Source organism: Oncorhynchus masou, chromosome 24, assembly GCF_036934945.1.
Source record: "Oncorhynchus masou masou isolate Uvic2021 chromosome 24, UVic_Omas_1.1, whole genome shotgun sequence".
Taxonomy (NCBI): domain Eukaryota; kingdom Metazoa; phylum Chordata; class Actinopteri; order Salmoniformes; family Salmonidae; genus Oncorhynchus; species Oncorhynchus masou.
In genome coordinates, this window is record NC_088235.1 from 58339525 (window position 1) to 58365988 (window position 26464).

General features: G+C 44.1%; 1 protein-coding gene and 1 non-coding gene across 3 annotated transcripts; one reads left to right on the top strand and one right to left on the bottom strand.

The window, feature by feature from the left end:
* Positions 1 to 455: 455 nt before the first annotated feature.
* LOC135512381 (myozenin-1-like) lies at positions 456 to 24602 on the top strand. 2 transcript variants are annotated; one of them, XM_064934371.1, is made up of 6 exons: positions 456 to 605; positions 8516 to 8609; positions 21026 to 21207; positions 21822 to 22068; positions 23159 to 23339; positions 23563 to 24602. In XM_064934371.1, the coding sequence occupies exons 2-6, from the start codon at positions 8525 to 8527 to the stop codon at positions 23798 to 23800; spliced, it is 933 nt and encodes a 310-aa protein (XP_064790443.1). In that variant the 5' UTR covers positions 456 to 605; positions 8516 to 8524; the 3' UTR covers positions 23801 to 24602. The 2 variants fall into 2 exon arrangements, with proteins under 2 accessions (XP_064790443.1, XP_064790444.1); XM_064934372.1 differs by having other exon boundaries at positions 21822 to 21951.
* Positions 1732 to 1787, bottom strand: LOC135513409 (U7 small nuclear RNA). The gene has a single exon (XR_010451530.1). It is a non-coding gene; the product is annotated as a U7 small nuclear RNA (small nuclear RNA).
* Positions 24603 to 26464: the final 1862 nt, after the last annotated feature.

Genomic DNA, 26464 nt, shown 5'->3' on the forward strand with positions numbered 1-26464 from the left:
GCAATGGAGAGAGCTGTGGATGTGTCTGAGCCAACAAATCAGCACCCACTTTGGTTTAGGCAGCTATATGACCATGAATACCACACAACAGCAAGGGCGCCCCTGCCTGGCAGAAAAGTGACAATCTATTCAAAGTTTGAAGTTAACTAATGAAGGGGAAAAGGGGCAAACCAATTACCTCACCCTCAAAACATACCCCCAGACACCCCTCCCTCCTTTGAATCTATCTTATAAGTTAAGACACCCTCACCCCTCACTTTTCTCCGGTTCTATATATAGGCCCCCAGACCATCTGCAATAATGATATTGCTCTCTTGATATCCCCATCAGCACTTTATGCCGTGCAAAGAAGTTTCGGCCGCCACCCCCCACCCTCCACTTGTACTTTTTCCCCCAACCTCCCCTCGCCACCACGGCCCCCACAGCCCCCCCCCTCAAAGATCTGCCATCCAAGCTCTGGGTGGATTTTGCACTCCCTGGGATCTGAGTCCAACCACAGGTCAGAGGCACCCTGTGATTTGTAAACTTCTGACTGAGATTAACCTGAAGCCTTCATCTCCTAATGGTATTAATAGACCTCTGAACAGAAGGATTACAAAAACTGGGTGAGTGGATCATTCCATCAGTTGGATTTTATTAACCAATTACACGCAGGACTTGACCGTCAACGGAAACCTCGAAAGTAAATACAATTCGGCAATAGCTTCACCTATAGCATTCACTTAGGATACAAATAACTGCACTTGAGAATTGAATTAATGGTTGAAGATGTTGACTCAATGAGGAAAGCATTATTTCAATTTAAGGGATATAAAGTGCTTTTGACGAAGGCACGGTGAAGTGGTTTTGAAGTTCCTTGATTGTTTTTAGAATTGACCCATGTCTTAAAGGCGCAGGCAGGCTCTGAGGGAATGTGCTGACCGCTCCCTTCTGTCCAACTGCACATTTTATATGGTGTGCAAAGCCTGGAGGGGGGAGGGTGGGTCCTGCGCTTGTGATAATTTTACAGATGCTTTACATCTGTAAAGTCCTCCCCCACAATTCTTTCTCTAATCCCCCCCAACCTCTCAACATCTTTTAATTCAACTTCTTAGGAAAATTCGATCATTCTCTTCACAATTGCGCCAGTGTGTATGTGTTTGTATATGAATGTCCATTGCGTCTCACACATCTGATAGTCCACTGACGCCACTACTAGTCGATAAAAGGTCTTGGCTGAAAATGGCGCTTAAAAATAGCTCTGGTGGATTGGGTTACAGTCAGTCGATGTGATGCGAAGTTTGCCATTGACAGGGTCTTAAAGAAGCTGCAGACTCTCAGGACATGCAGGACAGTATGGCTCAAAGGAGAAGTACAGTATAGAACTACAGCATATAGAAAGGGATCTGTAAGACATTAACTTCCTAGGTGGCATGGAGCTTACCCACATGAAAAAATGCTATAGTATACTACGGTATAAATACTATAGTATTCACTGTAGTGTTTTTGCCGAGTTTACAGTAGCATTCACTGTTGTAGGGTTTTTGCGGACTAAATACTGTAGTATTTACTGTTGTGTTGCCGTACATGACCAAAGTATACTGTAGTATTTACAGTTTACTATAGTATAAATACTGTAGTAAAAAAAAATGTGAGCACATACTATAGTCATTACTGTGGTGTTTTTGCAAACTGTAGTATACTGTAGTATTTACTGTAGTGTTTTTGTTTTATTGTCTTTGACATAGCAATGGGGGCTTTCTCCTTGAGGAAACCTACTGGACAAAATACACAAAGAGCTAATTTTCCACAACCTGTAGGTAATGTAGGTACAGTGCCTTTGGAAAGTATTCAGACACGTTGACTTTTTCATAATGCTGTTACCTTACAGGCATATTCTAAAATTGATTAAATAATTTTCCCCCTGATCAATCTACACACAATACCCCATAATGACAAAAACATGTTTTTTGAATTTTTTTGCTCATTTGTATAAAAAAAAAATGGAAATATCTTATTTACATAAATATTCAGACCCCTTACTCAGTACTTTGTTGAAGCACCTTTGGCAGCGATTACAGCCTCGAGTCTTCTTGGATATGACGCTACAAGGTTGGCACATCTGTATTTGGGGAGTTTCTCCTATTCTTCTCTGCAGATCCTCTCAATGCCAAAGAGTTCAATCTTGGTTACATCAGACCAGAAAATCTTGTTTTTCAAGGTCTGAGAGTCCTTTAGGTACCTTTTGGAAAACTCTGTGTTGTTGAGGACTTTCAATGTTGCAGACATTTTTTGGTACCCTTCCCCAGATCTGTGCCTTGACTCAATCCTGTCTCGGAGCTCTACGGACAATTCCTTCGACCTCATGGCTTGTTTTTTGCTCTGTCATGCTCTTTCAACTGTGGGACCATATATAGACAGGTGTGTGCCTTTCCAAATCATGTCCAATCAATTTAATTTTACCACAGGTAGACTCTAATCAAGTTGTAGAATCATCTCAAGAATGATCAATGGAAATCAAATCAAATTTTATTTGTCACATACACATGATTGGCAGATGTTAATGCGAGTGTAGCGAAATGCTTGCTTCTAGTTCCGACAATACAGTAATATCCAACGAGTAATCTAACCTAACAATTTCACAACAACTACCTTATAAACACACAAGTGTAAAGGAATGAATAAGAATACGTAAATAAATAAAAAATATGAACGAGTGATTGTATAGAACGGCACAGGCAAGATGCAGTAGATGGTATAGAGTACAGAATATACATATGAGATGAGGAATGTAGGGTATGTAAGCATATTAAAGTGGCATTGTTTAAAGTGGCTCGTGATACAATACACCAAGATGGCAAGATGCAGTAGATGGTATAGAGTACAGTATATACATATGAGATGAGTAATGTAGGGTATGTAAACATTATATGAAGTGGCATTGTTTAAAGTGACTGGTGATACATTTATTACATCGATTTTTCTATTATTATAGGAGCTGGAGTTGAGTCAGTATGTTGGCAGCAGCCACTCAATGTTAGTGATGGCTATTTAACAGTCTGATGGCCTTGAGATAGAAGCTGTTTTTCAGGCTCTCGGTCCCTGCTTTGATGCACCTGTACTGACCTCGCCTTCTGGATGATAGCGGGGTGAAGAGGCAGTGGCTCGGGTGGTTGTTGTCCTTGATGATCTTTTTGGCCTTCCTGTGACATCGGGTGGTGTAGGTGTCCTGGAAAGCAGATAGTTTGCCCCCGGTGATGCGTTGTGCAGACCTCACTACCCTCTGGAGAGCCTTACGGTTGTGGGTGGAGCCGGTGATACAGCCCGACAGGATGCTCTTGATTGTCCATCTGTAAAAATTTGTTAGTGTTTTTGGTGACAAGCTAAATTTCCTCAGCCTCCTGAGGTTGAAGAGGCGCTGCTGCGCCTTCTTCGCCACGCTGTCGGTGTGGGTGGACCATTTCAGTTTGTCCGTGATGTGTACGCCGAGGAACTTCAAACTTTTCACCCTCTCCACTACTGTCCTGTCGATGTGGATAGGGGGATGCTCCCTCTGCTGTTTCCTGAAGGCCACGATCATCTCCTTTGTTTTGTTGATGTTGAGTGTGAGGTTATTTTCCTGACACCGCACTCCAAGGGCCCTCACCTCCTCCCTGTACGCCGTCTCGTCGTTGTTGGTAATCAAGCCTACCACTGTAGTGTCGTCTGCAAACTTGATGATTGAGTTGGAGGCGTGCATGGCCACACAGTCGTCGGTGAACAGGGAGTACAGGAGAGGGCTAAGCACGCACCCTTGTGGGACCCCAGAGTTGAGGATCAGCGGGGTGGAGATGTTTCTTCCTACCCTCACCACCTGAGGGCGGCCTGTCAAAGTTGAGACCCAGGGTCTTGAGCTTAATGACAAGTTTGGAGCATACTATGGTGGTAAATGCTGAGCTGTAGTCGATGAACAACAGTCTCAGGTATTCCTCTTGTCCAGATGAGTTAGGGCAGTGTGCAGTGTGATTGCGATTCCGTCGTCTGTGGACCTGTTGGGGCAGTAAGCAAATTGGAATGGGTCTAGGGTGTCAGGTAGGGTGGAGGTGATATGGCCCTTGACTAGTCTCTCAAAGCACTTCATGGTGACGGAAGTGAGTGCTACGGGGCGGTAGTCATTTAGCTCAGTTACCTTAGCTTTCTTGGGATTAGGAACAATGGTGGCCCTCTTGAAGCATGTGGGGACAGCAGACTGGGATAAGGATTGATTGAATATATGTCCATAAACACACCAGCCAGCTGGTCTGCGCATGCTCTGAGGATGCGGCTGGGAATGCTGTCTGGGCCTGCAGCCTTGCGAGGGTTGACACGTTTAAATGTTTTGCTCACGTCGGCTGCAGTGAAGGAGAGCCCGCAGGTTTTGGTAGCGGGTCGTGTCAGTGGCACTGTATTGTCCTCAAAGCGAGCAAAGAAGTTGTTTAGTCTGTCTGGGATCAAGACATCCTGGTCAGCGATGGGGCTGGTTTTCCTTTTGTAGTCCGTGATAGACTATAGACCCTGCCACATACCTCTCGTGTCTGAGCCGTTGAATTGCGTCTCTATACTGACACTTAGCTTGTTTGATTGCCTTGCGGAGGGAATAGCTACACTCTTTGTATTCGGTCATCTTTCTGGTAACTTTGCCCTGATTTAAAGCAATGGTTCGGGCTTTCAGTTTTGCTCGAATACTGCCATCAATCCACGGTTTCTGGTTTGGGAATGTTTTAATAGACACTGTGGGTACGACATCGCAGATGCACTTGCTAATAAATCTACTCACCAAATCAGCGCATTCATCAATGTTGTTGTTCGCCGCAATGCGGAACATATCCCAGTCCATGTGATCGAAGCAATCTGGAAGCGTGGAATCTGATTGGTCGGACCAGTGTTGAACAGACCTGAGCGCGGGAGCTTCCTGGATGCACATGAGCTCAATTTCGGGTCTCATAGCTAAGGGTCTGAATACATATGTGAATAAGGTATTGCTATTTTAAATTTGTTATAAATTAGCAAAAAAATATAAAAACCTGTTTTTGCTTTGTCATTATGGGGTATTGTGGGTAGATTGCTGAGCATTATTATTTATTTAATCCATTTTAGAATAAGGCTGTAACAACATTTGTATAAAGTCAAGTGGTATGAATACTTTCTGGAAGGCACTGTTGGTAGGTAGGTCTGAGGTCTGAACAGATATTTCAGCGCTTCTGCTCTTTTCTATAACCTATATGGATCACAATATATGGTCTATGCTGTATGTTTGGCATGTAGGTTTCTCACTCATGAGTGGCACAAATTGGAACATGGGGGAAGGGAATATGTTAATTAAAAACTATAGTAATGACTGTTTTTGTGGACTGTTGTCACGTCCTGACCATAGAAAACCTGTATTTTCTATGATAGAGTAGGTCAGGGCGTGACTAGGGTTTTTTGTTCTAGTTTATATTTTCTATGTGGGTTTGATTTTCTATGTTGGTGATTTGTATGATTCCCGATTAGAGGCAGCTGGTTATCGTTGTCTCTACTTGGGGATCATACTTAAGTAGCATTTTTCCCACCAGTGGGTTATGGGATATTGTTTACGTTTAGTTGCTTGTTAGCACTGCATTGTCATCACCGTTCGTTTAAAAAAAAAAAAAATCTTTATTGTTTTGTATTTACTTAAGTTTCACTTTATTCATTAAAAGTATGTGGAACTCTACGTACGCGGCCTCTTGGTCCGACCATCATCATTACGAACAACGTAACAGAATATCTGTCACTCCTTGACCTTAGATATCTTTTTAATTCTCTATTTGGATAGGTCAGGGTGTGACTAGGGTGGGCAATCTATGTTTTCTATTTCTTTGTTGGCCGGGTATGGCTCCCAATCAGAGGCAGCTGTCTATTGTTGTCTTTGATTGGGGATCATACTTAGGTAGCCTTTTTCCACCTGTAGTTTATGGGATCTTGTTTTTGGTACTGTGCTGTTTAGCCCTACTAGATGTTAAATTTCGTTTTGTATTTGTTTGTTTTTTCGGTGTTATTTTAATCAATTGAAATATACGCCTACCACAATGCACCTTGGTCCGATCCTTCCATCGACGAACGTAACAGAAGATCCCACCACAAACGGACCAAGCAGCGTGGCCAGGAGGAGCAGACTTCCTGGACATGGGAGGATATCTTGGAAGATAAGGGATCCTGGATGTGGGAGGAGATCCAGGCCGGAAAGTATCGCCTTCCATGGGAGCAGACGGAGGCAGCGAGGGAGGAACAACGACGACACCGGGGTTCGCGACCACGACGGAAGCCCGAGAGGCAGCCACAAAATTTTTTTTGGGGGGGTCACACGGGGTGTTTGAACCAGAGCCAACTCCCCGTGCTCACCGTGGGGAGCGTGTGACCGGGCAGGCACCATGTTTTGCGGTGATACGCACTGTGTCTCCAGTATGCATCCACAGCCCGGTGCGTGCTGTGCCAGCTCCCCGCACTTGCCGTGAGAAAGTGGGCATCTGTCCAGGATGGGTGGTGCCGGCTCAGTGCGCCTGGTTTCCAGTGCGCATCCTCGGTCCAGGATATCCTGCGCCGGCTCTTCACTCTGTATCTTCGGTGCACCTTCAAAGCCCAGTGCGTCCTGTGCCAGCTCCCTGCACTTGCCGTGTGAAGGTGGTCCTTTGTCCAGGACGTGTTGTGCCAGCTCTACGCTCCAGACCTCCAGTGATGATCCATGGCCCGGAGCCTCCTGTGATGATCCATGGGCCGGAGCCTCCAGTGATGATCCATGGCACAGAGCCTCCAGTGATGATCCTTGGTGCGGCGCCTCCAGTATTGATCCATGGCCCAAAGACTCCAGTGACGATCCATGGTCCGGAGCCTCCAGAGATGATCCAAGGTCCGGAGTCTCCAGCTGCAATCCAGCTGCAATCCGGAGCCTCCAGCAACGGTTCCCAGTCCGGAGCCTTCTGCGATGATCTACGGTCCGGAGTCCCCGGCGATGATCCACGGTTCGATTCCTCTGGAGATGATTCACGGTCCGGAGATTCTGGCTATGATTCACGCGCCGGAGCTTCCAGGGACGATCCACGCAACAGAGGCGCAGACGAATTTGGCGGAGCCACGAGCGGAACAGGGTCTGCGTCCCGCACCGGAGCCACCACCAAGGGGGGTTACTGTCACGCCTTGACCTTAGAGTTCTTTTTAATTCTCAATTTTATTAGGTCAGGGTGTGACTAGGGTGGCCAATCTATGTTTTCTATCTCTTTGTTGGCATGGGTATGGTTCCCAATCAGAGGCAGCTGTCTATCGTTGTCTCTGATTGGGGATCATACTTAGGCAGCCTTTTTCCACCTGTAGTTTGTGGGATCTTGATTTTGGAACTGTGCTGTTTAGCCCTACTAGACGTTACATTACTCGTTACTCCTCGCACTCTCCCTCAAGTGCGCTTTTCCAGTCAGGTGCGTCCGTTACCTGCTACTCGCACTCTCCCTCAAGTGCGTCTTCCCAGTCAGGTGCGTCCTGTGCCTGCTCCTCGCACTCGCCCTGAGGTGCGTGTCACCAGCCCGGTACCACCAGTGCCGGCCCCAGCATTTTTTCCACCTGTGGGTTATGGGATATTGTTTATGTTTAGTTGGTTGTTAGCACTGCATTGTCGTCACGGTTCGTTTATTCATTAAAAGTATGTGGAACTCTATGTAAGCTGCGCCTTCATTATCATTATTAAAAACAACGTGACAACTGTAGTGTTTTTGAGGACATTATTGTAGTATTTACTGTAGTGTTTTTGCGCTCTGTAGTATACTGTATTTACTATAGTATTCTACAGTATAATACACAATATAGTAAGTACTACACATGGTTGAGGGATACTACAGTGTGTATATAGTATTCTACAGTATACGACAATTTACTACAGAATTCTATAGTAAGTACTATAGTATTCTATAGTAAACTAGCAACCTAGACTACAGAGTTCCTGTGGCAGATTTATATGATTACAGCCATGTCAATCTTATGCATCAAATTGGATTGATCTGTTTACTGCAAATTGGATTGATCTGAAAGTCTTGGTAGTTTGTTCTAATAGCCTTATGCAGAGGAATGTGTTTACTGCACCCACCGTAGGTCTATATACTGTATGTGTTAAACCTATCTAATGTCTTGAGTCTTCAGACCAAACAAAACTGAAACCTACAGTGGTCTATATGTTTCCTCTTGGTCAGACATCTGTTGGTTATGGGAATGTTAGGACTATGAAGGCATTGACGTGCACTTTGAACAATGAGCAAGGTGCAGTCTGCATCTAGTCTGCATGGCCTCATAAGTGTCAGTCCCAAGCAGGGTTGGTGGTTGGTTGGTCTTTAAATGGTGCAATGGTTAGAGACTATCACTAGAGGGACTCCTATCTCCTCTCTCTGTCTCCTTTCCACAAGTAGTTTTTTAAAACTATTTAGTGGCTACATATATATTCTAAATCGGACATATTATACAGTAGCTTGGTATGTTGTGTGATCTTTTCTAACTTCCTGTTTACTTGTGTTCTCAGTCTGCAGTTATGCCTCATGGAAGACCTGCCCCACCTAACAAGAGGAAAAAGCCCTCTAAGATCATCACTGACCTATCACATGTAACTCAAGATGGTAAGGCACAAGCATGTGAGCTCAAAAACACAATACATTGCATGTACAAAATTATAAACTGGGTAGTTCGAGCCCTGAATGCTGATTGGCTGACAGCCGTGACATATCAGACCACATACCACGGGTATGACAAAACCTTTATTTTTACTGCTCTAATTACATTGGTAACCAGTTTATAATAGCAATAAGGCACCTCTGGGGTTTGTGCTATATGGCCGATAGGGCTGTATCCAGGCACTCCGTGTGGTGTCGTGCTTAAGAACAGTCCTTAGCCGTGGTATATTGGCCATATACCACATCCCCTCGTGCCTTATTGCTATATTTCTCGCATATCATTAAAGATTATAGGGACATCTTCAAAACTATGTGAGAGACCATACAGTACCATACATTAAACTCTGCTCAGTAACATTGATCAATATGAGCCTATGGCATTATCAAGAGTAACATACTGTACTAACTGGTAAACATAGAGGGCAGGCAGGAAGACACCTTCCGAAGGTGAGAACTCTCAGGGAGGCCTGGTCTCCCTATGGGCCAGCAGCTGGTTCAAGAGACTGGATCCACTGTTGACAGCTTTTTTGGGTCACATCACAGAGAATGAAAAGATAAGTTATTTATAGCCTAATTATTTTGTTCATTGGGGACTTTGTCAAGATCTCTGTGCACTTGTCAGAGAAGCTCCTCCACATGTTTGCACTTAACATGTACTAATGACTAGCGCCCTGTCACACACACACACATGTATCTCCTAGATTCCACAGCACAATTACAATCTGTCCTTTGCAGTCATTGCAGTAATGGTTTCCCCTCCCTTCACTCTCAGCTGTTGAGTCACAGGATCCATACTTCAGGCGATGGCATAATGCATTTTTATGAAAATGATGACAGGTGTTTTCCCCTCCACCCATTAAGTGGTAAAAAAGTAAATATTTGTGCTGCTCTTACACTTTTTGTGTCAAGTGTCCTGACAGATATAGCAATAAGGCCTACGCAGAAAGCTGTGTTTTAACACAATGTGGCACTGCATGCTGCTCCAAGCTGACCAGTGTTCAAACGCATTCCCCTCCACGTCTGTTATAACTTATAACATACATAGACAGAAATCATCTTTGAATTACGTAACTAGTGTTGGATTTTAAAGGGATAGTTCAGGATTACAAAATGCAGCAGCAGTTATTGAAACACATGTATTGTCCTTTTTGAACAGCAAATGTTATTGGCATGAAAACAAACAGGAATGGTAAATTATTAAATCCACCAAATTATTGAGGTTGAGTGCAGTCAAAAATGTGATTTTTCTGTGTTTCATACAGTACCAGTCAAAAGTTTGGACACACCTACTAATTCAAGGGTTTTTCTTTATGTTTACTATTTTCTACATTGTAGAATAACAGTGAAGAAAGACATCAAAACTATGAAATAACACATATGGAATCATAATAACCAAATAAGTGTTAAACAAATCAAAATATATAGCCACATGGCATTCTCTCAACCAGCTTCATGAAGTAGTCACTTGGAATGCATTTCAATTAACAGGTATGTTAAAATTATTTTGTGGAATTTCTTTCCTTTTTTAATTTGTTTGAGTCAATCAGTTGTGTTGGGACAAGGTAGGTTTGGTATACAGAAGATAGCCCTATTTGGTAAAAGACCAAGTCCATATTATGGAAGGAACAGCTCAAATAAGCAAAGAGAAATGACAGTCCATCATTACTTTAAGACATGAAGGTCAGTCAATCAGGAAAATGTTTCTTCCAATGCAGACGCAAAAAATATCAAGCGCTATGATGAAACTAGCTCTCATGAGGACCACCACAGGAAAGAGGATAAGTTCATTAAAGTTTCCAGCCTCAGAAATTTAAGCCCAAATAAATGCTTCACAGAGTTTAACAGCCACATCCAAACATCATCTGTTCAGAGGAGATTGCGTGAATCTGGCCTTCATGGACAAACTGCTGCAAATAAACCACTACTAAAGGACACCAATAATAAGAAGAGACTTGCTTGGGCCAAGAAACACGAGCAATGGACATTAGACTGGTGGAAATCTGTCCTTTGGTCTGATGAGTCCAAATGTTTGATTTTTGGTTCCAACCGCCGTGTCTTTGTGAGATGCAGAGTAGGTGAACGGATGATCTCTGCATATGTGGTTCCCCCCGTAAAGCATGGTGGATGAGGTGTGATGGTGTGGGGTGCTTTGCTGGTGACACTGTCTGTGATTTATTTAGAATTCAAGGGACATTTAACCAGCATAGCTACCACAACATTCTGCAGCGATACGCCATCCCATCTGGTTTGCTCTTAGTGGGACTATCATTGTTTTTCAACTGGACAATGACACAACACACCTCCAGGCTGTGTAAGGGCTATTTGACCAAGAAGGAGAGTGATGGAATGCTGCATCAGATGACCTGGCATCCACAATCACCCGACCTCAACCCAACTGAGATGGTTTGGGATGAGTTGGACCGCAGTGTGAAGGAAAAGCAGCCAACTGCTCAGCATATGTGGGAATGTGCAAAGCTGTCATCAAGGCAAAGGGTGGCTACTTTGAAGAATATTAACTTCTTGCGTCGAGCAATCCCGGATCCGGGATCCTATTTATAGCCTCAAGCTCATTAGCATAACGCAACGTTAACTATTCATGAAAATCGCAAATGAAATGAAATAAATATATTTGCTCTCAAGCTTAGACTTTTGTTAACAACACTGTCATCTCAGATTTTCAAAATATGCTTTTCAACCATAGCTAAACAAGCATTTGTGTAAGAGAATTGATAGCTAGCATAGCTATAAGCCTAGAATTCAGCCAGCAACATTTTCACAAAAACAAGAAAACCATTCAAATAAAATCATTTACCTTTGAAGAACTTCAGATGTTTTCAATGAGGAGACTCTCAGTTAGATAGCAAATGTTCAGTTTTTCAAAAAATATTATTTGTGTAGGACAAATCGCTCCGTTTTGTTCACATTTGGCTATGAAGAAAACCTGTATCCAGTTATAGCCTCAAGCTCATTAGCATAACGTAACGTTAACTATTTATGAAAATCGCAAATGAAATGAAATGAATGTGCTAGCTCTCAAGCTTAGCCTTTTCTTAACAACACTGTCATCTCAGATTTTCAAAATATGCTTTTGAACCATAGCAAAACAAGCATTTGTGTAAGAGTATTGATAGCTAGCGTAGCATTTAGCGGGCAACATTTGCACAAAAACCAGAAAAGCATTCAAATAAAATAATTTACCTTTGAAGAACTTTGGATGTTTTCAATGAGGAGACTCTCAGTTACATAGCAAATGTTAAGTTTTTCCTGAAAGATTCTTTGTGTAGGAGAAATCGCTCCGTTTTGTACATCATGTTTGGGTACCAAAAAAAAAAGAAAATTCAGTCATCAAAACGGCGAACTGTTTTCCAAATTAACTCCATAATATCGACTGAAACACGGCAAACGCTGTTTAGAATCAATCCTCAAGGTGTTTTTCACATATCTCTTCATTGATATATCGTTCGTGGATGTCTACTGAATCGCTTGGAAAAAGACGTGCAGCCGAAGATGACGCATCAATTTCGACAGAGGACACCGGGCGGACACCTGGCAAATGTAGTCTCTTATGGTCAATCTTCCAATGATATGCCTACAAATACGTCACAATGCTGCAGACACCTTGGGGAAACGATAGATCGGGCAGGCTCATTCCTTGCGCATTCACAGCCATATAAGGAGACAATGAAAAACAGAGCCTCAAAAAACCTGCTCATTTCCTGTTTGAAGTTTCATCTTGGTTTCGCCTGTAGCATCAGTTTTGGGGCACTCACAGACAATATCTTTGCTGTTTTGGAAACGTCAGAGTGTTTTCTTTACAAAGCTGTCAATTATATGCATAGTCGAGCATCTTTTTGTGACAAAATATTGCGCTTAAAACAGGCACGTGTTTTTATCCAATAATGAAATAGCGCCCCCATAGATGTAAGAGGTTTTAATCTAAAATATAATTTGATTTGTTTTACACTTTTTTGGTTACTACATGAGTTCATGTGTTATTTCATAGTTTTGATGTCTTCACTATTATTCTACAAAATAAAAGAAACCTTGAATGAGTAGGTGTGTCCAAACTTTTGACTGGTACTGTATATATTTCCACACTATGAGGTAGTTATAATACTGTGAAATTGTGAAAAGGATGATAATGCCCTTTTAGTGTAAGGGCTGTTTGAAAAGACCCCCTGAAATTTCAGCCTGTTTAAGTGGGATGGAGTTTTAGCCTGCCTGGTGACATCACCACCTACTGGGCACATACTGATTAAATCAACATTGTTTCAATGTTTTTTGTCAACTTATTGGGGCGTGGAATCTATGTGGCAAATACATTGGATTATGCAATCATGGTAACCAATTTTCATCATAGACAAACCTTGTCAAATCTTCGTTGTGATATCCACCATAAGAAAACAATAGGCTGGGCAGCATCTCCAACAGGAGAGTTGATCTATCTACGGCCATCCCTTCGCTCTCCCATCCATGGTTTAACAAGGCCCAGCCCTGCATAGTTTTGATATGTTTCACTGACTATTACCAATGTGCTATCGTGAGAATGATTGTAGAGAAATCTACACTTAATTGATTCACTGTTGCTATCGAAGTCATTCCAAATAGTATGTTCTGTAGAGAAAATGAAATGTAGCCATACTTTATCAATCATATATCATCAAAGATCCTATTTAGGTCTATACAACATTTGGAAAGTCAACAGCTACTGATGAAATTCAGATTCAACTAAAACATGATAGACTGACCAGTTGACTCCAGGTGAAAGCTAAATCCACTTCAATTAGCGTAGATGAAAGGGAGGAGAAAGGTTAAAGAAGGATTTTTAAGCCTTGAGGCAATTGAGACATGGATTGTGTATATGTGCCATTCAGAGGGTGAAAGGACAAGACAAAATATTGAAGTGCCTTTGAACAGGGTATGGTAGTAGGTGCCAGGAGAACAGGTTTGTGTCAAGAACTGAAACACTGCTGGGTTTCTGTTATGAACTTGAGTGAAGACCCAAAAGCGGTTTTAACAGAAAACAGAGTTCTTTAATGAAAATACAGGAATGGCATAAATCCTCTTCCAACGATGTCAGCGGAACAAAAGAACGTTAGTATAGTGCAGGATGCTCCAGCCAGGCAGACTCCGACAGGACAGGACAAGGTGGAAGCAAACGAGACGACAGCTTGCTTCTGGCATCAAAAAACACAAATAAGAATCAGACACTGAAAGTAGCAGGAACAGAGAAAGAAATAGAGACCTAATCAGAGGGGGAAGAGAGAACAGGTGGGGAAAGAGAGAATGAGCTAGTTAGGGGAAATGTAGAACAGCTGAGGGATGAGAGACAGAGAAGGTAACCTAAAAAGACCAGCAGAGAGAGAGAATGAAGAGAAAGGACAGGAACAGACATAACAAGACATGACAGTACCCCCCCACTCACCGAGCGCCTCCTGGCGCACTCGAGGAGGAAACCTGGCGGCAACGGAGGAAATCATCGATCAGCGAACGGTCCAGCACGTCCCGAGAGGGAACCCAACTCCTCTCCTCAGGACCGTACCCCTCCCAATCCACTAGGTACTGATGACCACGGCCCCGAGGGCGCATGTCCAAAATCTTACGAACCCTGTAGATGGGTGCGCCCTCGACAAGGATGGGGGGGAGGGACGAGCGGGGCGCGAAGAACGGGCTTAACACAGGAGACATGGAAGACCGGGTGAACGCGACGAAGATAGCGCGGGAGAAGAAGTCGCACTGCGACAGGATTAATGACCTGGGAAATACGGAACGGACCAATGAACCGCGGGGCCAACTTGCGAGAAGCTGTCTTAAGGGGAAGGTTCTGAGTGGAGAGCCATACTCTCTGACCGCAACAATATCTAGGACTCTTGGTCCTACGCTTATTAGCGGCCCTCACAGTCTGCGCCCTATTACGGCAAAGTGCCGACCTGACCCCCCTTCCAGGTGCGCTCGCAACGCTGGACAAAAGCCTGAGCGGAGGGGACGCAGGACTCGGCGAGCTGAGATGAGAACAGCGGAGGCTGGTACCCGAGGCTACACTGAAAAGGGGATAGACCGGTAGCAGACGAGGGAAGCGAGTTGTGGGCGTACTCTGCCCAGGGAGCTGTTCTGACCAAGACGCAGGGTTACGAAAAGAAAGACTGCGTAAAATGCGACCAACAGTCTGATTGGCCCGTTCGGCTTGACCGTTAGACTGGGGATGAAAGCCGGACGAGAGACTGACGGAAGCCCCAATCAAACGGCAAAACTCCCTCCAAAATTGAGACGTGAACTGCGGGCCTCTGTCGGAAACGACGTCAGACGGAAGGCCATGAATTCGGAAAACATTCTCGATAATGATCTGAGCCGTCTCCTTAGCAGAAGGGAGCTTATCGAGAGGAATGAAATGAGCCGCCTTAGAGAATCTATCGACAACCGTAAGAATAACTGTCTTCCCCGCTGATGAAGGCAGTCCGGTGATAAAATCTAAAGCGATGTGAGACCACGGTCGAGAGGGAATGGGAAGCGGTCTGAGACGGCCGGCAGGAGGAGAGTTCCCAGATTTAGTCTGCGCGCAGACCGAACAAGCGGCGACAAATCGACGCGCGTCACGTTCCCGAGTGGGCCACCAGAAACGCTGGCGAATGGAAGCGAGCGTACCCGAACGCCGGGGTGGCCGGCTAACTTGGCAGAGTGGGCCCACTGAAGAACGGCCGGACGAGTAGGAACGGGAACGAACAGAAGGTTCCTAGGGCAAGCTCGCGGCGACGGAGTGTGAGCGAGTGCTTGCTTTACCTGCCTCTCAATTCCCCAGACAGTCAACCCGACAACACGCCCCTCAGGGAGAATCCCATCGGGGTCGGTGGAGACCTCAGAAGAACTGAAGAGACGAGATAAAGCATCAGGTTTGGTGTTTTTGAGCCCGGACGATAAGAAATAACAAACTCGAAACGAGCGAAAAACAGAGCCCAACGAGCCTGACGCGCATTAAGTCGTTTGGCTGAACGGATGTACTCAAGGTTCCTATGGTCAGTCCAAACGACAAAAGGAACGGTCGCCCCCTCCAACCACTGTCGCCATTCGCCTAGGGCTAAGCGGATGGCGAGCAGTTCGCGATTACCAACATCATAGTTACGTTCTGACGGCGATAAGCGATGAGAGAAAAACGCGCAAGGATGGACCTTGCCGTCAGAGAGAGAGCGCTGAGAAAGAATGGCTCCCACGCCCACCTCTGACGCGTCAACCTCAACAACAAACTGTCTAGAGATGTCAGGTGTAACAAGAATAGGTGCGGATGTAAAACGATTCTTAAGAAGATCAAAAGCTCCCTGGGCGGAAACGGACCACTTAAAGCACGTCTTAACAGAAGTAAGGGCTGTGAGAGGAGCTGCCACCTGACCGAAATTACGGATGAAACGACGGTAGAAATTAGCGAAGCCCAGAAAGCGCTGCAGCTCGACGCGTGACTTAGGAACGGGCCAATCAATGACAGCCTGGACCTTAGCGGGATCCATCTTAATGCCCTCAGCGGAAATAACGGAACCGAGAAAAGGGACAGAGGCGGCATGAAAAGTGCACTTCTCAGCCTTCACATAAAGACAGTTCTCCAAAAGGCGCTGGAGGACGCGTCGCACGTGCTGAACATGAATCGAGAGAGACGGTGAAAAAATCAGGATATCATCCATGTAAACGAAAACAAAAATGTTCAGCATGTCTCTCAGGACGTCGTTAACTAGTGCCTGAAAGACAGCTGGAGCGTTAACGAGGCCGAAAGGAAGAACCCGGTATTCAAAGTGCCCTAACGGAGTGTTAAACGCCGTCTTCCACTCGTCCCCCTCCCTGATGCGCACGAGATGGTAGGCGTTACGAAGGTCCAATTTGGTGAAAAACCTGGCTCCCTGCAGGATCTCGAAGGCTGAAGACATAAGAGGAAGCGGATAACGATTCTTAACTGTTATGTCATTCAGCCCTCGATAATCCACGCATGGGCGCAGGGACCCGTCCTTCTTCTGAACAAAAAAGAACCCCGCGCCGGCAGGGGGAGGAGGAGGAGACTATGGTACCGGCGTCGAGCGAAACCGACAAATAATCTCGAGAGCCTTACGTTCGGGAGCCGACAGAGAGTATAATCTACCCCGGGGGAGTAGTTCCCGGAAGGAGATCAATACTACAGTCATACGACCGGTGTGGAGGGAGAGAAGTGGCCTTGGAACGACTGAACACCGTGCGCAGATCGTGATACTCCTCCGGCACCCCTGTCAAATCGCCAGGCTCCTCCTGTGAAGAAGAGACAGAGGAAACAGGAGGGATAGCAGACATTAAACAGGTTACATGACAAGAAACATTCCAGGATAGGATAGTATTACTAGACCAATTAATAGAAGGGTTATGGCGCACTAGCCAGGATGACCCAAAACAACAGGTGTAAAAGGTGAACGAAAAATTAAAAAAGAAATGGTTTCGCTATGATTACCAGAGACAGTGAGGGTTAAAGGCAGCGTCTCACGCTGAATCCTGGGGAGAGAACTACCATCTAAAGCGAACAAGGCCCTGGGCTCCCTAACTGTCTGAGAGGAATGTCATGTTCCCGAGCCCAGGTCTCGTCCATAAAACAGCCCTCCGCCCCAGAGTCTATCAAGGCACTGCAGGAAGCAGATGAACCGGGCCAGCGGAGATGGACCGGAAAGGTAGTGCGTGATCCAGAAGGAGAGGCCTGAGTAGTTGCGCTCACCAGTAGCCCTCCTCTTACTGATGAGCTCTGGCCTTTTACTGGACATGAGGTGACAAAATGACCAGCGGAGCCGCAGTAGAGACAGAGGCGATTGGTGATTCTCCGATCCCTCTCCTTGGCCGAGATGCGAATACCCCCCAGCTGCATAGGCTCAGCATCCGAGCCGGCGGAGGAGGGTGGCAGTGATGCGGCAGGTGGCAGTGATGTGGAGAGGGAGCAACGGAGAACGTGAGCTCCTTTCCACGAGCTCGGCGACGAAGATCAAACCGTCGCTCTATGCGAATAGCGAGAGCTATTAAGGAGTCCAGACTGGAAGGAACCTCCCGGGAGAGGATCTCATCCTTAACCTCGACGTGGAGACCCTCCAGAAAACGAGCGAGCAAAGCCGGCTCGTTCCAGTCACTAGAGGCAGCGAGAGTGCGAAACTCAATAGAATAATCCGTTATGGATCTATTCCCCTGACATAGGGAAGACAGGGCCCTGGAAGCCTCCTCGCCAAAAACAGAACGGTCAAAAACCCGTATCATCTCCTCCTTAAAGTCCTGATACTGGTTAATACACTCAGCCCTCGCCTCCCAGACTGCCGTGCCCCACTCACGCGCCCGTCCGGTAAGGAGAGAAATGACGTAGGCGATGCGGGCTGCGCTCCTGGAGTAAGTGTTGGGCTGGAGAGAGAACACCACATCACACTGAGTGAGGAATGAGCGGCACTCAGTGGGCTCCCCAGAGTAACACGGCGGGTTGTTGATCCTGGGCTCCGGCGACTCGGAAACCCTGGAAGTGGGCGGTGGATCGAGGTGGAGTTGGTGAACCCGTCTTGTGAGGTCGGAGACTTGGACGGCCAGGGTCTCAACGGCATGTTGAGCAGCAGACAATTCCTCCTCGTGTCTGCCTAGCATCGCTCCCTGGATCTCGACGGCGGAGTGAAAAGGGTCCGGAGCCGCTGGGTCCATTCTTGGTCTGATTCTTCTGTTATGAACTTGAGTGAAGACCCAAAAGCGGTTTTAACAGAAAACAGAGTTCTTTAATGAAAATACAGGAATGGCATAAATCCTCTTCCAACGATGTCAGCGGAACAAAAGAACGTTAGTATAGTGCAGGATGCTCCAGCCAGGCAGACTCCGACAGGACAGGACAAGGTGGAAGCAAACGAGACGACAGCTTGCTTCTGGCATCAAAAAACACAAATAAGAATCAGACACTGAAAGTAGCAGGAACAGAGAAAGAAATAGAGACCTAATCAGAGGGGGAAGAGAGAACAGGTGGGGAAAGAGAGAATGAGCTAGTTAGGGGAAATGTAGAACAGCTGAGGGATGAGAGACAGAGAAGGTAACCTAAAAAGACCAGCAGAGAGAGAGAATGAAGAGAAAGGACAGGAACAGACATAACAAGACATGACAGTTTCTCACACTCAACGCTTTCCCATGTGTATTGAGAATGGTCCACCACCCAAAGGACGTCAAGCCAACTTGACACGACTGTGGGAAGAATTGGAGTCAATATTTCGCCAGCATCCCTGTAGACTTATTTTGCCACTTTGTAGAGTCCTTGCCGCGATGAATTGAGGCTGTTCTGAGGGCAAAAGGGGGTGCAACGCAATATTAGGAAGGTGTCCTTAGTGCTTTGTACACTCAGTGTAGGCCTCGAGGTTCAAGCTTTGCTTGATTTTAAATTAGTGATTGTGAGTTAATGAAAACATGTCGATTCACATCTCCATCTCAACCAAAAAATAAAAATTTAAAGAATAGGATTATGCCAGTGGATCAGATGGAACTATCCAAACCGTAGATATATGTCCTTTAAATGTTGATAGTTGGTAGTTGTCAACCAAACACAGTTCAATAAGCTATTACATTTGTAAGACAGAAAATTGCCTAATATTAAGGCTACCTTCCAAACAACTAATGTAATGTTATTCATTCAAACTTAAAACGAGTAACACATCAATGGACCCATTTTGAGGTTACTGTGACAGTAAATGTCTTCTGATGTAATCATGGAAAACCTACATGTTCAGGGTCACAGGTCTGTGGAAATGTTCACAATTGCGATAATAATCTACACAGAATCTCAAACGGCGTTGCTCACTTGCACCATGTAATCTCAAATAATTGCAGTCCAGGTCATTTAGTTGCGCTATTAGATAAAACACAGTGATAACACATTAAGTTGTTGTATAAATAAACAAAATATCTGACATTGACATATTCCCATTTGAACTTTGGTGTGCTTTGAAATGGTTGAAGGCACCGTGAGAACGAAACCAAAAATCAGACATTGATATTTCATTGGAATTTGGTTGTGCTTTTTTTGATGGTTGAAAGCATAGTGACAACACAATGGGAATCAAAATAACTTTTGATTGTCTTTTTGAGTGGCTAAAAATTGGGTTGTAATCTCATTGCTCAATGTATCTCCCAAATATTACTCAATTCTCCATGTTAAAATGACATGGTGTTAAAACAAGTCACGTAGTAAGTTGCGTGGTTCACTCTGTCTTAATAGTCAAAAAGAAACAAAAAAAAACTTATTAGCAAATAGCAATTTCTCAAACAAAAATTTTGCAAGGATTGTCTGGGAGTGGTTTGAGTGGGGAGGGGAAAACTGAAAATTAGCGCTTATTGGCAGAGAGGTTTGGAACTCTTTCTTACTGGCCTATTAAGCATATTTTTAATCCTGAACTTATTTAGGCTTGCCATAACAAAGGTGTTGAATACTTATTGACTCAACACATTTCAGCTTTTCATTTTATATTCATTTGTCAAAAATTCTAAAACACTCATTTCACTTTGACATTATGGGGTATTTTGTGTAGGCCAGTGATACAACATTTTAAATTCAGGTTGTAACACAACAAAACGTGGAGAAATTCAAGGGGTGTGAATACTTTATACTTTATGTGCAGTGTTATGCATTTTAGACTCTCTCCCTTCACCCATCCTCTCTGTTTCAACGCCCTGTGACTTCTGACAGATGGATCATAAGCACTGAGAACAGAACAAATGGAGATAACACAGAGATGAAAATGGCTCAGGCTTTACCTCATAAAGCTTCAGTCAAAAGCTAGTCATTCTCAGCCAGGCCCAGACTTAGGGAGGAGCTGTTCTCTGCTTTCTCTCCTTCTCTCCACATTGTTGAAGAATGGCCAGTTCATCTTTGAGCAGAGTGATTTATGAATTTTCCACCATAATGACAGCAAGAATCTGAGCGCATCCCCCTTCTACGCAATCATCTGCACTGAGTGTAATTTCTGCTCTGATGTAAAGATCACATCACATCGACACAGATGTATTTTCTAGGTGAAGGATAAATGATGCACATAAAGTACTGTAACATTAATTCAAACAATGATAAGCAAACCGTGGGACCAGTTTAAACCAAACAGGTAACCAGGGTTTACAGAATAAGTCAAAATATGATTATTTCTGCATAGGGAGATACATTGCTGAGTGTTTTTTTTGTATCACAATGTACACATTGTTGAGTCCAGAATTCAAACTTGAACAATTGCAGCACCAGAAGAATGATGTTTTTCCATTTACCTAGTCACCAAGTTTAATTGAGAGCCTTATACAGAATGTGCATCCAGTATACTATAGGAAATCAATATGAGAAATCAATAGACAATGTATGAATTTCTCATCTGCAGAGTTTGAGCCTGAGGCGTCAGAGTTTGACCTGGGGATGAAGATCAAGACTCCCAAGGACACCATGCTGGAGGAGCTGAACCTCTTCACCAACAAGGGCTCCAAGATGTTCAAGATGAGGCAGAAACGTGTGGAGAAGTTCATATATGAGAACAACCCTGACCTCTTCGGCAGTGAGTCTATGGTAAGAAAATGGTAAATCCAGCTGTGCCACCAGAGACTCTGGGTTCGCGCCCAGGCTCTGTCGTAACCGGCCGCGACCGGGAGGTCCGTGGGGAGACGCACAATTGGCCTAGCGTCGCCCGGGTTAGGGAGGGGTTGGCCGGTAGGGATATCCTTGTCTCATCGCGCATCAGCAACCCCTGTGGCGGTCCGGGCGCAGTGAGCGATAAACCAAGGTTGCCAGGTACACGGTGTTTCCTCCGACACATTGGTGTGGCTGGCTTCTGGGTGGGATGCGCGCTGTGTTAAGAAGCAGTGCGGCTTGGTTGGGTTGTGTATCGGAGGATGCATGACTTTAGTTATCCCATGGATAGGCTACCAATGTATATTTCAACAACCAGTAGGATTGCCGGCCGAGAGTACTTAGCACCTCTGAACAGTTTAGGACATAATTTGCACATCGACTGCAAACCGATTCTACAGGTAGAAATCGGCAGTCGCCCACCGGTGGGTGGTCCCTATAACACACTGTGCCAACAGCAAGCAAACGAATGGCGAATTAACGCCCCCCCCTACTGTACAGACTGACAATCAGTCTGGTGAGTTTTCTTCTTTATATGCTTGTGTGTATTTCAGGAGAACTTCCAGAAGTTGGTCCCCAGCCTGGGTGGTACAATGATGTTGGATGCTAGTGGCCACATGGTGGACAAGCAATCAGGCCCTCCTCTACCCCCTCCCAAACCAGGCAAAGATGGGCATGGTCATGGTAATGAACATGGTCATGATCATGAGCATGGACATGAGCATGGTAATGAGCATGGGCGCCATGGATACCAGGGACATGTACATCATGATGATGTTGCTCCAGGAGAACATGGTCATGGTCAGTATCCATTCAAATTAGCTCATGATCATAGAAAAACTACAGAGTGATTTTGGAACGAGTTCTATGGACCTGCTGTCAGGGGTGTCATGCCCATAGGGGGTAAAAAGGCACGTGCCCCCTCAGATATATCCTGTTTTAGACATTTGTTTAACTTAATCATCACCAGCAACATATGAGAAAATAGCTTGTTTCTATGTTTTGTAGTCAAAAAGATAGAGGAAGATAAGTGTTTCTAATGATCACTATCTTTTTTGACTATAAAATATAGAAACACGCCATTTTCACATCTGTTGATGTTGGGTTGATGCTGGAGATGATGAATATGATGATGATGACATTTTACAAATGACCCGTTAAATGAATGACTAAACAAAATGTTTAAGCCAATTTTATCATAATTATTCATAAAAATACCTGACTGGACGATTTTAGCTGCTGTTGATGGCCAGGAGTTGTGTTTGTAAATTGATGTGATCAAGCTAAACCCAGCAAAAAAAGAAACTCCCCTTTTTCAGGACCCTGTTCTTCAAAGGTAATTCGAAAAATCCAAATAACTTCACAGATCTTCATTGTAAAGGGTTTAAACACTGTTTCCCATGCTTGTTCAATGAACCTTATATGTTTATAGGTTCCCAACTTCATAACTAGCTACCAAGCCATTTCAGGCTATCAATCAAGTTAGAGTAGCTTGTCTAACTATCTAAGCTGGCATGTCTGCTGGCAAGGTTGCTAGACTTTAGAAAAGCTAGCAATTACTGAATGTACTGAAAAAGACTCATCTCTTTCAACCTAGATTTTAGCAGAGATGCAGAGAAGCATATTTAAAAAAAAAATACATATATTTTTTTTACATATAATTAGGCATAATGATTATGTCTGTAGATTGCAGGAAAAAGACATTTCAGGTGTTTGAAATATGTTAAATACTTCAACTTCCACCTACACCCCCCCTCCAACCCCATGTACTTCGTGCCCGCTCTAAAATAATGGGTGAATGATGTCCATGCCTGTAGTGCAATCAATATATCTAAATTGGATATCATCTCATAGAAAATGTTTTTTTGGACTCACTGTTTTCCTCCTACAGGCAGTCATGGAGTAGAGGTTGCCTTAGACAAAGCCAAGAAAAGGCATGATTATGTTCCCTCATACGTATCACCGTGGGAAAAGGCCATGAAGGGCAACCAGGAGCTGACATCCAGCATGAGATATCACATGCCAGTCCCCCATGCCCACCTTGATTTGCCCAAGTACAAGTCTTTCAACAGGTACAGTCCCCTTTATGCCTTGCTTGGTCGACTCCATAGCATTTTAAAAGGATTTCTTTGAAATGAGTGTGAAATAGTGGAGCCCACCCATTTCCTGTAACAATCGGACTCTTATATTGTCCATCCAGGTATGTGAGGCACATCGACAGAAGTTGCCCATACAAGATCCATTTCACTTATCAGTCTGATCTTCTTTTGTTGCCCATCACTTTATCTGTCTTAGGAGTGCTACACCATTTGGGGGCTTTGATAAGGCCTCTCAGCTCATGACCTTCCAACTGCCAGACACCCATGAGGTGGCCCATGAGGAGCCTGAACCAGCTGTGGTATACCAGCATGACATTGGCGCTCGACCCTCCTTCAACCGTACTCCTATAGGCTGGGTGGGAAGCAGTGAGCCCAGCAGCATCCACATGGAGTTGGATGCCCTGCCCTTCGATGGGGAGACTGACGACCTGTGAACAGCATGCCCCACAGACCCAGATGTGCAGACAAAGACCGCGCACAATATATACATCCACATAAAGAAAAAACATACACTTTTTAGAAAGGTTTGTGAGCCAGTCAACTTTTCCTTGAGTTCAATTCATGAAAGAAATAGTTTATGAAAACAAACCACAAAGCTCAATATTGGGCTCTTTAAATTAGAATGCAAGATAGAGAGAGAGAGAGAGAGAGAAAGAAAGAGGGGGTGATTAGTTAGTATGTTTGAAACAAAGAAATCAATCATGAACAAAGACATCAATCGTAAGCCTATTGTGTTCAACTTCCCAGTGAATACAGGAGGCTACCATAACTGTGATTTATGCGTACTCTTATTTTTTTTCCATTATGATTCATTTAGTAGGCATAGTATATTGTTCAATCACACAAGTCTCCAGCTCAGTCACGAAGTGGCAGCATAACATAGTTTGTCCATGAGGATAGACAAATAAACAGGGTTGAAGAGTTGAACTTTGTTTCGTTTTTTTCTGTGTCAGCATGTTGCTGTGTCCACTGCTCATTCGGGAGAGCTGCAAGTTGTTCCTCTAGCTATAGCCTTCTACCATCATGGTTTTTACTGTATTTCTCTGTTTTCTGTGTTTCTGTGCCACTTTGACTTTTGACAGCTTTGTCAAGGCCCTGCAAATCCAGCAGCCTAGCCTAGGATGCATGCAGTAAGCGTGAGGTGTGCTCATTTCTGTTGCATGATAGAGATTGTGATGAACTAATACAGTACTGCATCACCCAAGATTTCTCCCTAATAAACTTTTCCCAATTGTAGTTTATGTCTGTTGTACTTTGTATCTCCAGTGTCGGCTACTATAATTGTTATCGGAACAAATAATGGAAGTGACAAGGGTTTAGTTTAATGAATGTGTGGGGCCCTAAAGAGACCTCTTTAGGGCCCAACAATACAATTCACTTGATGATAGACAGTAACATGGATGCATTTCAAAGGATCCTTACCTGTGACAAACAGTCTTGAAAATGTGAAATAAAATCATCAGTCGACCCCTTGCTTTCCTCCGCGGTTGCGCACTTGGCTATCGCCTTCTTTCAACACCCCGAGACAAAATATCGCGAGTATTGGTTGCCTTGGCTGCAGCACAGGGTGTCGCTAGAGGAGGTTTGATTGGGATTTAGCGGCAGTGTTTGACTCGAGTCGCTCCGGATAAGATTACCGTTCTCCTAGCAGCGGGATATTATGCTGACAGCAGGATATTATGCTGGCAGCACGATCGCGAATGTATTTTTCTAAATAAGAGTCCCCATGCAAAGCCATGCTAAACTTAGTGACTATTGTTTATTTTTTTTATATTTTTTTACTTTAGTGAAGTACAACTGTTTTTCTCAGCATTGCAATCACCTTGCAAAAAAATAAATGGAGCATTTTTATGTTGTTTTATTCCAGCATTTCCTTTAAAAGTTTACAAAAAGTACAGGTATGCTGAAAGCACAGAAGTCTGGGGAGGGGCTCATAGTAATGGCTGGAATGGAATGGTTAAATGTGGAAACCACTTGTTTGATACCAATCCATTAATTCCACTCCAGCCATTACAATAAGCTTGTTCTCCCCAATTAAGGTGCCACAAGCTGCCTGTGGTTGAATGCTATTGTGTGTAGGCTATAATTAAAGACACACTTCAATGTCAATCTCAGCTCTTTCAAAAATACAGTTTTACGTCGGGAAAAGTACATGTTTTTTCTCTGTAAACTCATCTGTAATTGCTGATTTGCATTGTGGCCAATGGAATGGGTGGAGTAAAATCTCAGTAACACTCCGTATTATCCAGTCCCCAATTTATACAATGGGTGGATTTAGTCCTGGATGCTGATAGGTTAAAACTGCGTTCCAGCCAATGTCTATTTCACAAATGACCACTGGCTAAAGCAATGATGTTGAAATGCCTACTTACAGTTCCATCTCACTGTGCAATCCACCGTCCCATCAAGTCCAGCCGGGCAATTTATAAAATTGATCTCCACTGTAAAAAAGCATCTAGACATTATCTCCTCTTGCTTTTGGCTCACATTTTGTTTTCTACAACAGAGATTCGCATAAACCTTGCTAACAGTGACACGAGAGCAAATGTTCTATGCCAATGATGCAAAATCGCGCATTATTGCTCTTTGTTATGGATGTATCCAAGTAAATGGTACAAGAAAACAGCTTAAACTCAAGCAAATGCAGCAGCATTTCTGTTATTCTGGGTGGACTGTTTGATGTGACTGTGTTAACCATCGTTGGCTAGCGAACAAGCAAGGTGTAAGAGTACTCCCAACCCCACCTATTATGGAATGAAAAATAGTTTTTTCTCTATAAGCCAATATGTAATTAATATACAGTGTATTGCATTGACGGAAATGGAACAGGTTAAAAGCCTAGCAACACTACATATTATTAGGTCCCCCATAAAATACACAAATTATATATATTTTCTACAGCCCAATATTGTGAACATTTGAATATGAATGTGTAGATTGATATGTATAGCGTATAGTGATGTGCATTGATACATATACAGGGCTAATAAATAAATAAAAAACAGTCTGAACATTGTATTTTTCAATAGTGGTCTTACATTTGGCCCTTTAAAAAACAAACATAAATTCCTTCTTGCAAGAGCGCAGACAGTCTCTGA

Bases quoted from the DNA above. Each gene is read 5' to 3' on its own strand.
- LOC135512381 (XM_064934371.1), top strand. From the start codon at position 8,525: ATGCCTCATGGAAGACCTGCCCCACCTAACAAGAGGAAAAAGCCCTCT. The intron at 21,208-21,821 runs GTAAGAAAATGG...TGTGTATTTCAG, and splicing joins TCTTCGGCAGTGAGTCTATG to GAGAACTTCCAGAAGTTGGT. The intron at 23,340-23,562 runs GTACAGTCCCCT...TATCTGTCTTAG, and splicing joins AAGTACAAGTCTTTCAACAG to GAGTGCTACACCATTTGGGG.